Below are 13209 nucleotides of genomic sequence, written 5' to 3' on the forward strand. Positions count from 1 at the left end.
TGTTAAATAAATAATAAATTACATTTCTGTTTAACTGAGTGCAGAGATGTGCACATTTACAAAAGATAATCGTAACTAATTATTGCTGTGGAAGTGTATGACAGAGAGTAATAGAGAATTATGCTGAATATTACAATTAAGTATTGCATCACAAAATGTTATCCACTCTGAAATGTAATTTGGTGACCCCTCTGGAAGATAATTTAACCCTATTCACTACCAAGTGCTTTACGGTGTTTACTGACAGACAGGTAGTAACCAAGTAATATGAACAGAAACAGTTATATACCATTCACTGAGCTATGTAAGTACAGATTTATGGTTAAGTTCTAGCTTTGTTTCAAACAAAAAGACCATAATATGTTTTAATTCTGAAACTGCGTACATGGAATTGACTCGGTGAATGAGGCTTTGTCTTCTCTATAGTGCACCGAAGATGTTGGTAACATTCCCAAAAATCATTTACGCACCAAAAACGCTCATTATTATCAAATGGCACTGATTTATTCACTTAAATAGCCATATTTTAGTTATAGGAAGCATAAACAATCAGCACATAAATTTTGTCACACTGAGTGATGAACTTGCCAGATATTATTAACAATTTCAAAATTCATTTACTCTCATCTTTATAGTCTTAAAATGGTGAGCACTGGTATTCATACTAAATGTGACAAATGTTCAACTTTCATTTGATACAGCCAAGTAACCAAAATCAATAGCATTTCCCACAGCCTACAAGCAGTTCTCATTTCAAGACACATCTAGCAAAAATATATAATGACTTCACAAGGAGAGGTCCTCAGCAGTGGGATCGACTTTTTGACTATCTATATAGTATAACGTAAATGGATAGATAAAAAATCTACTCATCAAGTGGTAGCAGGGGAACAAACAGACAAATGGGTTTAACTTTTGCAAGCTTTCGGAGCCAGTGGCTCCTTCTTCTGGCAGAAGAGTTGAAGGCAAAGGAAGAGGGGCAACGAAAAGCTATTCTAGGCGTGATGGGCAAAATCTCAGACAGAATGGATCTCATTTCAGGCCACGGTTTTAGGACGTCATGGTCTTGTCGAAGCAGCTGATTAATACATTCGAGACCACTATAATACTGGGTGACAAGTGGTGTATTTCGAAGTTTTATTTTGGAGGGTTCAGCAGTACCAGGATTTGATGTGATGGCCGATAAATCTGCTTTTGAACTAGGCTGTTGCGATAGTTATGTCCAGAGAAGGCTGAAGTGAGAGTGGTGGTGCATCTCCATAAAGAGTCTACATCCGAACAAATATGTTTGCGCCAAATGCCAAGGCTGTATGGGAGTGAACATTTGACATGGAAAGGATGGCAATTGTCAAAATGTAAGTACTGTTGTTTGTTAGCAGGTCTCCTGTGAACAGGAGTGTGTAGCTGGATTCTTCCCCCAGACACCAGTTTCTCAGAACTCCTCAGGTGGAAACTAGCACTACAACATGTCCTTGGTTCTCGTCATCCACCTGGCCTTAATTTAGTTAATTCCTTAAATATCAGCATTTCTTCACAGTAACTACTCCTTTCTTAACTCCAGTTTAGTTTTCTACATCTTTGATTTTCTGGCCTGTCTATTTTTTGCCATCCCCCTTCCCATTTCCGTTACATACAATGCACTCAGCTTTTCACTCTTATTAATTTGTGCACGATGTTTTAGTAGTAATCTCTGTCTTGCATATTACCCTTCCTACCACCTTTAAGCTCTCAGGTTTTCAAATCTCATCCTGTGCAGCCCCAAAAATCAGTCTTTCCTTCTCATACCGTCCGGTAAGTCTCCCCCGACTGGAGATTTTGGGTGACTTTTCAGAACTGTACCCCTTTCCCTAAACATCACCAGTCCTTTTCCTTTGCCCCTCTTCCTTCCCCTTCAACTCTTCCACCAGAAGAAGGAGCCACTGGCTCCGAAAGTTTGTAAAAGTTAAACCCTTTTGTGTGTGTGTGTGTGTGTGTGTGTGTGTGTTCCCCTTCCACTACTTGGTGAGTAGATTTTTTTATCTATCCATTTACATTATATCATCAATAATTGATGATTTTCGTTGTTATGTCTACACAGTATGTATATTAAGGTCCCAGATATTACACCATGCAACCATTCACTCTGGTAGGTCCTCATTATCAAGTAATCAATGGAAAAAAAGTTTCATAAAGCCACATAATGCTCTACAGTTTTAAAAAAGAAATATTATATTATATGGTTGTGTAGCACAATAGTTATAGTAGAAGCCCTATATGCATGAGGTTATGGATCTGAATCTTATCAAGTACAGCAGAAACCCTCTAATCCGTCACCTTCGGAACCGGGACCATGGTCGGACCAAAAAAAATGTCGGATTATCCGAAAAATCTAATATTTATTGCAAAAAATATAAAAAGACATTTATTACAAAAAATTAAATGATTTAAGAACTAAAAGACATCTGCAGTAATATAAAAAGATGTTTTTTTACACAGTGTTAAACAATATATTAACTAAAAAACGTCTACACACACTATAATATGTATTGGTTTTAAAAGGAAAAACGACAAACAAATTACAGTACTGTACTGTACTTAATAACGTACAAACAATATATACTGTAAACTAAAAAATGTTTATTGCACTGTATATAAAAAAGAAATTTTTTACAAAGAAATAAACTACTATATGTATAAACTAAGAAATGATTATACTGTATGCATTGTTTTTACGGTAAAAATGAAAACAAATTACTTGGAAAAAAAGTCAATGATACATTTTTGTTTAGCAGATATTATTCTACATTTAGTTGCAGTGTCCCTCCATTTTTTTATCCACACAACGTCCATTGGAGTTGAAGTTGGATTCTGCTCGATGTATTGAAGGATGATGTCAAAAGCGTTTTTTGCATTGTTGTGTGAAATCCAGGTGGGGGGGTTCGTCTTCGCCATCCGAGTCCTCATTCACAATTTCCTGGCTAACAGCGGCAACAATCTGGTCATCACTGAGCTCTTCAAAAGTGTCACAGTCTTTATCACATTCGTTGATCCACTCTTCAACTACATTGGCAAGGACATTCGGCTCCAGAGTTTGTAGATCTTTAACAATTTCCAGTGTGTCGTCGTTTTGCTCATCTTCAGTATGCTCATTTTCAGTCATAACTTGTGGCTAAAGCTTACATCATGATTTCCGCAGTGTGTCAGGTTTCAGTTCATCCCATGCTGCAGCGATTGTGTAGATCGCATCTCTGATGTTCAGGGATTTCATTGCCTCAAATAAGTTATGACCTCCTTCAGATTTTTCCAAGATTGAGCTGATATACTTTCTGCGATATCGCCTTTTTAACCATTCAATAATGCCCTGATCCATTGGTTGGATAAGTGAGGTCACATTAGGAGGCAGAAAGAGATCTTTTATGTCCCCTCAGATGGATGTGATGGTGCGTTATCCAACAGCAGTAGAGCACGAACAGGCAGATTTTTTTGCTTCAAGTCTTTTTCGACCGATGGGACAAACTCGTCAAAAAACCAGGATTAAAAAGGTTGCAGTCCATCCAAGCAGATTTTTGATAGCGGTAATAAACCGGCAAGGAAGATAAGTTTATATTTTGAATGCCCTTGGCTTCTTAGATTTGCCAATGACGAGCAAGGGGAGCTTGTGGGTACCATCTGCGTCGCTACAAGGAATGACTGTTATTCTATCTTTTATAAGTTTTGTTCCTACCACGGCTTCATTTGAAGCTGCGAGTGTTTTTGTTGGCAACATTTTAAAGTTCATCCCTGTCTCGTCGATGTTATACACTTGGCATGGTAACAGTTCATTTTCTTCTACAATTTCTTGAAACTTAACAGAAAACTCCTTAGCAGCTGCGGCATCGGGAGATTTCACTGGAAATAGAAACAAATCGGACACCATGACGAGTTTTCCAATGATTAATCCAGCCTTCACTGGCAGCAAACTTACTTTCAGCTTCCAGTTTTTTGTACAAAACTATCGCTTTTTCTTTGGGAATTGGCCCGGATATTGGAGTTCCTTTCCTTCTTTCTAGACAAAACCACATCCACAATGCGTTATCAAGCAGATCAAGTTTAGGCTTTTTTAATGTTTTGAAATTCTTCAGAGTGTTTTCACCATCAATCGTCACTGTATAGGATTCAATGTCTTTCCGATTCTTCCTCCAATCCTTAACTGTCGTTAACACCTACATTCAGTTCCCTTGTAATTTTTTGGAGCGATTCTCCTTCTGCCAGTCTTTGTAGCACTGCCAATTTTTCATTTAGTGAAAGAGTTACATGTTCATGTTTGGATCCATACATGTTGAAAAACAGACAAGTGTACACACAATGAATCTACAGTAATAAGTACTGTAGAGAACACGGAATAAAGCAAAGAACAACATTTTTTAATTCCAACAAAAGATAAAACTGCACAATAACATACAGTATAACAATATGCACAGCAATAGACACCGCAACAATGGCCCGACAGGCGTCCAGTCAGTGATAAGTCGGCACAGGCTCGCGAGCCTGAGCATGGTCGGACTAACCGGAGTGACGGATCATCCAAGGTTGGATTAGAGGGGTTCTACCTTACTTTGAAATTTTTCACTTGTAAATGTTTATCGAAATGGCTTTGATAATTATTTTCATTCAATTAATGGATTTAATTGTATCTTTTAAAATTTTTATTCCTTTCTTGCTTTATTTTCATCACCATAGTAACTTTTTCAATTTTTCTCATTTCTTCTTTCTCTCATTCTTTTTCCCAGTTCGAATCTTTGTGAACCTGAATTTAATTATATAATTATTTTTTATATTTATCAAAATATTTAAACATCTAAAAATGCCAGCCTATTGATTAAAAGCAACAGACAAAATAATCTATTTATATATGCAATGGCATCAGAATGTAATTTTTGTTAAAAGAAGTACACCATCTCGGTCGGTATCATCGTATAAGCATTTAAATCATAAATTCTTATTGCACTAAGGACAAAATAACGCAGATGAAGATTTGAACGAAAGAAGGGATTACTCTATTAGAAAAATCGAATTCAAGCAAAATGAGGAATAGAAATAATGAATGCATTATCAAAAACTAAAATGTGTGATGATGAAACAGAAGAAATGAAACTGATGTTACTGCATGTAAATAATTAAGATCACATGCACAAAGATTCCAAGTGGAAAAAGAATTATAGGAAGAAAAAAATGAGAACAACTAGAAAAGTTAGATCAGTGATTAATAAGACATGTAAAAGGCATATAAATTTAAAAAAAAATACATTTAAACCTCTTAACTGAATAAAAATAATGATCAAAGTCATTTTGATAAAGATTTAAAAATAAAAAAATTCAAAGCAGCTAATGAGATTTGAACCCACAATCTCCTACCTATAAGGCTTGTACTACACTATACTTTGCAACCCATCTGTGTAAAACTGTAGAGCCTCATGGGAATTTCCGATTTTTTTCATCAATTATTTGGAAATGAGAGATCACCAGGCTCAATGGCTGCAGAGTGTGATACCTGCAATACCAAACGGATGGTTTCAAAATATCAATCCCAACACTGGGATCTCTGCTTGTCAGTATTGACTACCATAATAGAAAGAGAAATTTAATTGAAATAGTGGGAAGTTTTAATTACTGACATGATGGATGGTACACGATTCTTGTAATAGTTTTGTTCAAACTTTGAAATAAATGCAACAGGCCACTGTTTTTTCTCTAACATCTCAAGTCTAATGCATTTTGAAGAAATGGACTAAAAAGAATGAATGCTACTATAAAACTTCTTTAATTTTTCTGTGTATTTATGTAGGGAAGAGTACCCAGAGTTGTGAGGGTCAAGAAGTAATGAGCATGTGGCAATGTTCATTAAGAACTTTGCACTGGAAGTCCAAAAAACCAAATACAAACAAGTGTATTTTCAACATTATTACGAAAAATATAGATTGTTACTCAGTGTGTCATCTTAACAATGAGTAGCACTCTATCCTTTTCATAATACTGTTGATATTCCAGTGTGGATTTTCCACTGTCTGAAGTACATTTTCAGTCCTTTGGAATAAAGCAACAGATGTATACAAGAGTCACTAAGAGCTCTTTTGTGGCCATGTTAAGATCTTGCTTTTACACTAAATGTTTTGAAGAAGAAGGTGGGGTGAAAGGAGAAAGCTTTAATACGCAAATTTGAACAAAACATTGAATGAAATAGAGAATAACAGAAAGAGAATATTTTTTCCTTTAGTGTAACATAACAGAAATGCAGTGCACCAATAGAAGAAAGAAAACAGAGCAGGAAGAAAAGAACACATAAGACAGCATAACTTGTGAGGAAGTACATAAAAAAAGAGGTGCACCTATCTTCTCCTATTTGGTAATGAAACTTGGGTGTGCTGAGATTGCAACTTTACCTACAACTCCTATACGTCGTGTCAACTGCTACACATTTCAGTGGCTGCACTTGGGGGTCCTGCCGCCACGGGCTGTCATCAGGGGCACCAACGTCGAGCAGTGCAGTCGCTACGATGACAACCGTAGGGACCTGTTCCAGAATTATCAACCGGTGGGTTCTATTTCATTTACAGGATTGGCAGTGTACCGGAACAAAGTAAATGTATGATCTGTGTACAGTAAGCACTATATGACTGCAATTGAGAACCGACTGTATTCCCATGTGTAGTTTCAAAAATTTCGTGTTCTGTTAGATTAATTAATTTTATGAGACTACAAAGTTACCAAATATTGCTAATGGCAGTTGTTGATGAAGGCAAAGCATGGAAGCTAATATTTCATGTGGTTGAGTGCCACCAAAGGCAATTTAATACATTTCAAAGTAGAATGGATCAATTTCAAACTTAAATCCTTTCAGATCCTCTGGCTACAATTGTGCACTCTAACTTTTACTATGTTTTAGCTCCAGTACAGGTATTTTTCCTCAATTGAAACCTGAGGTACACATTTGTGAATGTGCTGCAAACTGTTGGGCATCACTACGAAAATATTAAGCAAGTCAGTAAGGCAGTGCACAGCAGCTTGTGACCACCACAATATATGGATGTGGTTGGTTTGCTATTTTGCACGGTAATTACTGAATTATTATTTTTCTATTTATTACAAAAGAAAATATTTCATAATTAGTTATTTCAGTCCACAAAATGAAGCCGAGTGTACAGAGTATGTTTTAAAATTGGGTACATATTTTTGTGTAAATCTTGCATCTAAAATCATTTTAAAAATTCACCCAAGAGCATTGCCACACAAAGAAAAATTTTCCTTCCTCCAGAAAAAATTCAGGTTCCAGAAGGGTTAAGTAAATACTAGGTTTGAGAGTCTTGAGCCATGTCTAGAAGACACTAAGACTCAGATGGAGGGTCAAGCTGTCTAAGAAGATATACAAGTAGACAATATTACTACGATGGTAAAGTTTTGATGTGTGATTGGAAACTATTGAAGATATAATTTTCAAAGAAGTGGAGGAAATTCATGATTTATGGCCAAAAACCGTTAAGACAAGTTGACTGTGATATATTTCAGTTGGCATAACAGCAAGACTGACAGTGAAGAAGTCACATAATGCGAAGTCCAGGATGGAATAATAACGATATGAATCACCATATAGAGAACGCATTGAGTTGCAGAAACACACAATTAAAAAGACTGCTGCTAAAATATTAAAGCTTTCGAAGTCCTCCCCCAAGTGAGAGTGTGTTTGTTTTCTATTGCAGAGGAAAGACTTTGTGTGAAAGTTTTAAAATTTTAGCAGTCTTTTTTCACTGTGCCTGTCTGTGACTCAACGTCTCCTCTATATGCTGAGTAACAATCTCTCCTTTACATATTGTTGAGAAGAACACGGTTAGACTAGGTAAGAGAGACCATGATACGGATATAATTCAAGGATGACACAATCAAGTTGAAAACTTTGATAAAAGAAAAACTTATGCTCATATTATGGCATCTGAGTGTGTAGGACATTTAGTACAATCATTAATGAATCCAGAAGATAATAAAATTGGTAAGAACCTTACAGAGCATTTTATTCAGTTGTTGACAGGGAGTGATGCAATTGGCCTGGCAATCAAACTTAAATATAAGAAGGTGTAAGTCAAAAAATATATACTGGAACACAAAGAGAGTCTATGGAAGGAAATAAAGTTTGAGAAGGGAAAAGTGTAGTGCACGGATTCTCCACATTTAAGCCGAATGGAGGAACATCCCATAATTTTACTTAAATACTTTAAGGGAGCCTTTCCTGAATGATTTGTGGAGGATTCACTTTGTAAATAGTCATTTACAGGGTGAAGCACTCCACTGGGGATGTTACATTGTGATGAATTTTGAACATAAAGCACCCACAGCCACTTGAAATGTGGGGTAAATAATCTTACGTTTCCAAAAAATTAATAAGAGTTGTTTTTTAATTAACTGCTGACATAACCCATTTTAGTCAATATGATGTTATTAAATCTTATTCTTGCAACAAAATCAATGGGAAGGATGAGACTGCTTCTTCATCACCAGTTCTTCACATCTCAGCAAAACTTCATATTCTTTTGTGATCTGTTTTTCCTGTTGATGTCTGCTAAATGTTGCAAAGCAATCAACTTCTGGAAAATACTTCAGAAAGTAATCTCTGAGTTCGGTTAAATGAGCCACAAACACAGACTTCCATCCTTCACTCAACCGAAAAACATAGTCTTATAACACTGTGCAAAGAGCAGAGAGAAAGTAACCAGTATCTTTATCATCCAACTCTTCCTTTCATAATACTAGACTGCCATCTATAAGGTGCTACAGTATTGATAGTTACTTGTAGGTCCACCACATACCACTAATACAGCACGCATTGTTTGCTTACTCAGAAAACCAATAAACCAAACTATTATTTTTATAAAACCACCGTGGTGCCCCTATTGTACAGCCGTGACATCCCTGGCAGCCACCATGCACAGTTTGAAAACCCCTGATCTATAGTGAATTGGAGAGACAGTTTAAAATTAATTATTGGTCAGAAGGAGCTCAGTGTAAGCTAAGGTTGGAGCTGCATGTTTACACACCTTACCACCCAGAGTGTGTAGGTTTCTGACAATTTTTAGTGTGGCATTTAGTCAAATTAAAATATGGGGATGTGCCAATATGGGAATATGATTAGAGGAAGCAGGTACCAGTAGGCTATTTTTTAATATAAAGAAGAAGCTATTACAAGGAGAAAGCACTAAAGTGTCAGCAATATCAGATTATTTATGACAAAAATGCAACAAAAGATGAAAAATGAGAATAAAAAACAATTGCAGCCTCCCAAAGGATGTAACAGGGATAAGGAAATCAACGGAAATCCAACTAGCAGTGTGATACCAAATGAAAATAAAATACAGGTAACACAGAAAGGACATTTGAGAGAGTATTCCCACTCGTGCCAAGATAGAAATTCAACTAATGTGAATCATAATCAGAATTCAAAGGTTTATCTTAAGAATAATGGTGACAGAATATAGTAACAGTAAATGTGAACATAACAAAGAATGAAAGATGATACAGTTAGCCAGATTCCAAGATGGGCACAAGTTGAGAGATGAGCTATTGGATGAGCCAAAGGGAGTGTGAGGAAGGGAGAGGATTACATACAACTGTTTAAACCAATCATTACTGGACAAACAGGACAGAAAAGAATTAATATTGTACTCAAGCAGTGATATAGGTACTATTAATAACAATACTAGAGAAGGGAAGATGCTACTCACCATATAACGGAAATGCTGAGTCGCGATAGGCATAATAAAAAGATTCACACAATTAAAGCTTTCGGCCATTAAGGCCTCTGTCAGCAGTAGACACACACACACACACATACACACACACACACACACCCCTGCAGTCTAAGAGAGCTGAGACCACCTGTCGAGTATAAACACTGCGACGTGTGGGCCGAGTGTGCTGGCCGCCGCTGGGTGGTTGGATGGATGGAGGCTCTGTAATAATGTGCTTCCATAGGAGTAAAAAATAATAAGGGAGGATAATGGGAATAAGATGGATAGCAGCAGGAATGTAGTGATGAGTGAGATAATGTAGTGAGCAGAGCTCATATGCATTACCTGAATACAATTAATAACAGTGAATCCACATTATGAAGTACAACTTGGTAATTATTGGTATTTTAGCAAAAGTATTCAATTTGGGCGCAACTGTGAATAAAGGATATGGGCGAGGTTCCAGGATGGAGATTAACACGAAAACAACGTCCGCATAACACAAATCCAGACATAATAAGCATTTCCTTTCCTACAACTGACTTCAGGCGCTCATTCCATTCACATAATTTTATAACATTATACCTTGTTTCGTAATCAACAAGATAGACTCTAGCAACATACCATTAATGTTACATTCGAATATTAAAGCAATGTTTCTACACGCGTACACATTAACTTACATTTACCCCACATCTAAAGCATCACACCAAACAGAAATTCTGTGAGTTATGGTGTTAGGGACAGGTAAATAGCACAAATGTTAAAAGCCAACCAACCTACTGACCTCCAGCGGACACTCCAGCTGTGTGAGGTCGGCATCAGAGGAATACATGAGATCCGGCTCAACTGCACGCCTCTTCTGGATATGTTGCTGGTTCAGGTATCGAAACAGCTGGTTTAAGTAACTCACGCCCGTATTGTAAAATTCCCATGCCTGAAAGCAATTATTATTCACTTATCAGTCAACTCATATAAATTTAGCCACATTAGTATTTAATTTTTTTTTATTTAAATTTGTTAGAAGAAGTCATTTTCCAGTGCAGCCTGTTCTTTTGTTTCAAAATAAACAATTTATTTCACTATTACCAATTGACAAGTTTGCCCCCTAGGGCGTTATCACATTACATCACAACAAATATTGTTACACACACTACATGTTATGATATATGAAGTAGTAGGGAACAAGCAATACGAGTTGACATCCATAATGTGGATGTCACATCTGTGATAGTTGTGCCTGTGGATACTATTATTGTGCAGAAATATTATTAGGGATGCTATCACATGTTGCTCCTTTATTATTAACTAAAATCTATTTGTATTAACTAAAATCTACCACAAATAATCACTGTCACATGTTCTATTGAAATGAACACTGATATGTACAAAATTTCAATTCTGCACACAGTATTTTTAATAACAAAAAGCAAATGAAGTTTGCTTTGAAGTGCAAGATTTCAACATTCTGCCATCAAGCAGAACACGTACCTGACAAACTGACAGGGCACAACCATATTTTTGTGGCAGTAAAAGGCTGTTCATGTTGTTCTGGTAGTGGCTGCAGTATGGCTAATTTACTTAATGTTTGAGCTAAGAAAGCTAGTGATGTTGGTAGTGGGAATCAGAAAATAAAAACAAATATTTATGAATGAAAAAAAAAAAGCAAAACTGAAGAATTTAATTTTGAGCAAGAGTGGAATGGAACATATTTCCACCTCTAAAGGAATGACTCCCTCAAAGAAGCTCCATGATATTGAACAACGATGTGCGTAAATAGCAAACTAAGACTTTGACAGTGGACATGACTGTACATGGCGAGACAGAGACAGTATGAAGAAATTGAACATAATTTTCTCACACACTCTCCTCATACATTGCAACTATTGCTATGATTGACATCAGGGCACAAGTAGTTTCTTGACTGGGCAATGCACTGAACTTACAAATAAGAGAAGAGTAAAGAACACCCACACAGCCATCAAAATGAGGACTGAGATCTTTAAGGAATTTACTAACATAAATATAATGTTTCTAATAATAAATGTGTGAACAGGTAAGCAGAAAGAGTGTGTAAGGCTCATGTTTCAGCTTCCATTTTACTGCTTTCTGTGTGTGTATGTGTATGTGTATGTGTGTGTGTGTGTGTGTGTGTGTGTGTGTGTGGAATTTACTTTTATTGAAGTGGCTATAGAAAATGGGGAAAATAAAAAGGTCTTAATACTATCATTACAACCAAATACCCTGCTTTGAGGAAAATGAAAAAGTAAAAACTGATGATAATACAACCTTTATGAAATTTACACCTTCTGTTTATTAGATGTGCTACAGAAATCTCAGAGAAGAAACTGAAGACACTTCTAACACTGAGAATGTCGACTGTGACATCATGATGTTTCAAAAGACATGTATGTTTTCAGATTTTTATTATTCATACTGTCTTTATTTCTTGTGTGTTCTTAATGCGGTAACACTGAAGAATGGCAGTTATAAGAATGAATTTTCAGTCCGTAAATCTTCATGTAATTTGACATTTGCCGTTTACATGAGGGATTTCAAAGGAGACAATAAACATTAAATAATTACACAAACAACTCGTGTTACCTCTAATTCAGCTCCAGGTAAATTGATGGTTTAGTTTTGCAACTGAGTGCCAGAGAGTTATTCTTAAAAACTTGTGTGTGCTAAAAACAGAAATTTAGTACATTCGCATTATTTTTTAACCATCATTTTGATTTGCAGCTCCTTGTATTGGCCGTGTTTGCAATTAAAATTGTTGGATGTGAGGTCCGCCAGTTATGCAAAACACTGTTTTTCTCAGTACCCAAACATGTTTTGGCACCACTGTGCCATCATCAGTGGGTTTTCGTTTTTATTTATTCTTTACATTTGGTGCGCATGAATTTTCTGGATCACTTGTGTGTTAATTACTGCAGGTAGCTTTTCATGTTTTCGTGTGGCAAGCACTTCCATTCTCCGCATCCTGCTGAGGTGTTGTGATGCACACGTAACTGTAACAAGTATTTTCCACAAATAACTTAGTAAAACACTTTACTACACTCTGTTCTGGTGAAGCGAAAAGTGTTTTACTACGTTATTTGTGGAAAATACTTGTTATAGTTACGTGTGCATCACAACACCTCAGCAGGATGCGGAGAACGGAAGTGCTTGCCACACGAAAACATGACAAGCTACCTGCAGTAATTAACACACAAGTGATACAGAACATATTTGGTGGACATATTGGAGTGAATTTCACGCTGACGGACGACAATGTGAGCCACCGTCGACACAATCTTGTGAATACTTTCCTAAAATGGCATAGAATCAGTCAGATGGAACGGCCTCCATATTCTCTTAATCTCAACTGCATCGAGAATGCACGGGCCGTGCTAAAACGAGTAGTCGCAACCGTCCGTTCCTGCAAGAGACTGTACAGGGCACAAGAGAGGCCACTGTGGAGGAATGGGACAAGTCT

The 13209-nt window shown here is 36.6% G+C and overlaps 1 protein-coding gene across 2 annotated transcripts in view; it reads right to left on the reverse strand.

Annotated features, from left to right (window-relative positions):
• Nucleotides 1-13209, reverse strand: part of LOC124718841 (cullin-2-like) — a 114721-nt gene that overhangs the window by 69161 nt on the left and 32351 nt on the right. The window contains exon 3 of one of the 2 annotated variants that reach the window (XM_047244465.1): nt 10519-10668. In XM_047244465.1, coding sequence (XP_047100421.1) covers nt 10519-10668 — 150 coding nt within the window. Of the gene's footprint in view, nt 1-10510; nt 10669-13209 lie in introns of those variants that run through there. The other variant, XM_047244466.1, reaches the window with a different exon arrangement.

This window comes from Schistocerca piceifrons, chromosome 10 (genome assembly GCF_021461385.2).
Source record: "Schistocerca piceifrons isolate TAMUIC-IGC-003096 chromosome 10, iqSchPice1.1, whole genome shotgun sequence".
Classification (NCBI taxonomy): domain Eukaryota; kingdom Metazoa; phylum Arthropoda; class Insecta; order Orthoptera; family Acrididae; genus Schistocerca; species Schistocerca piceifrons.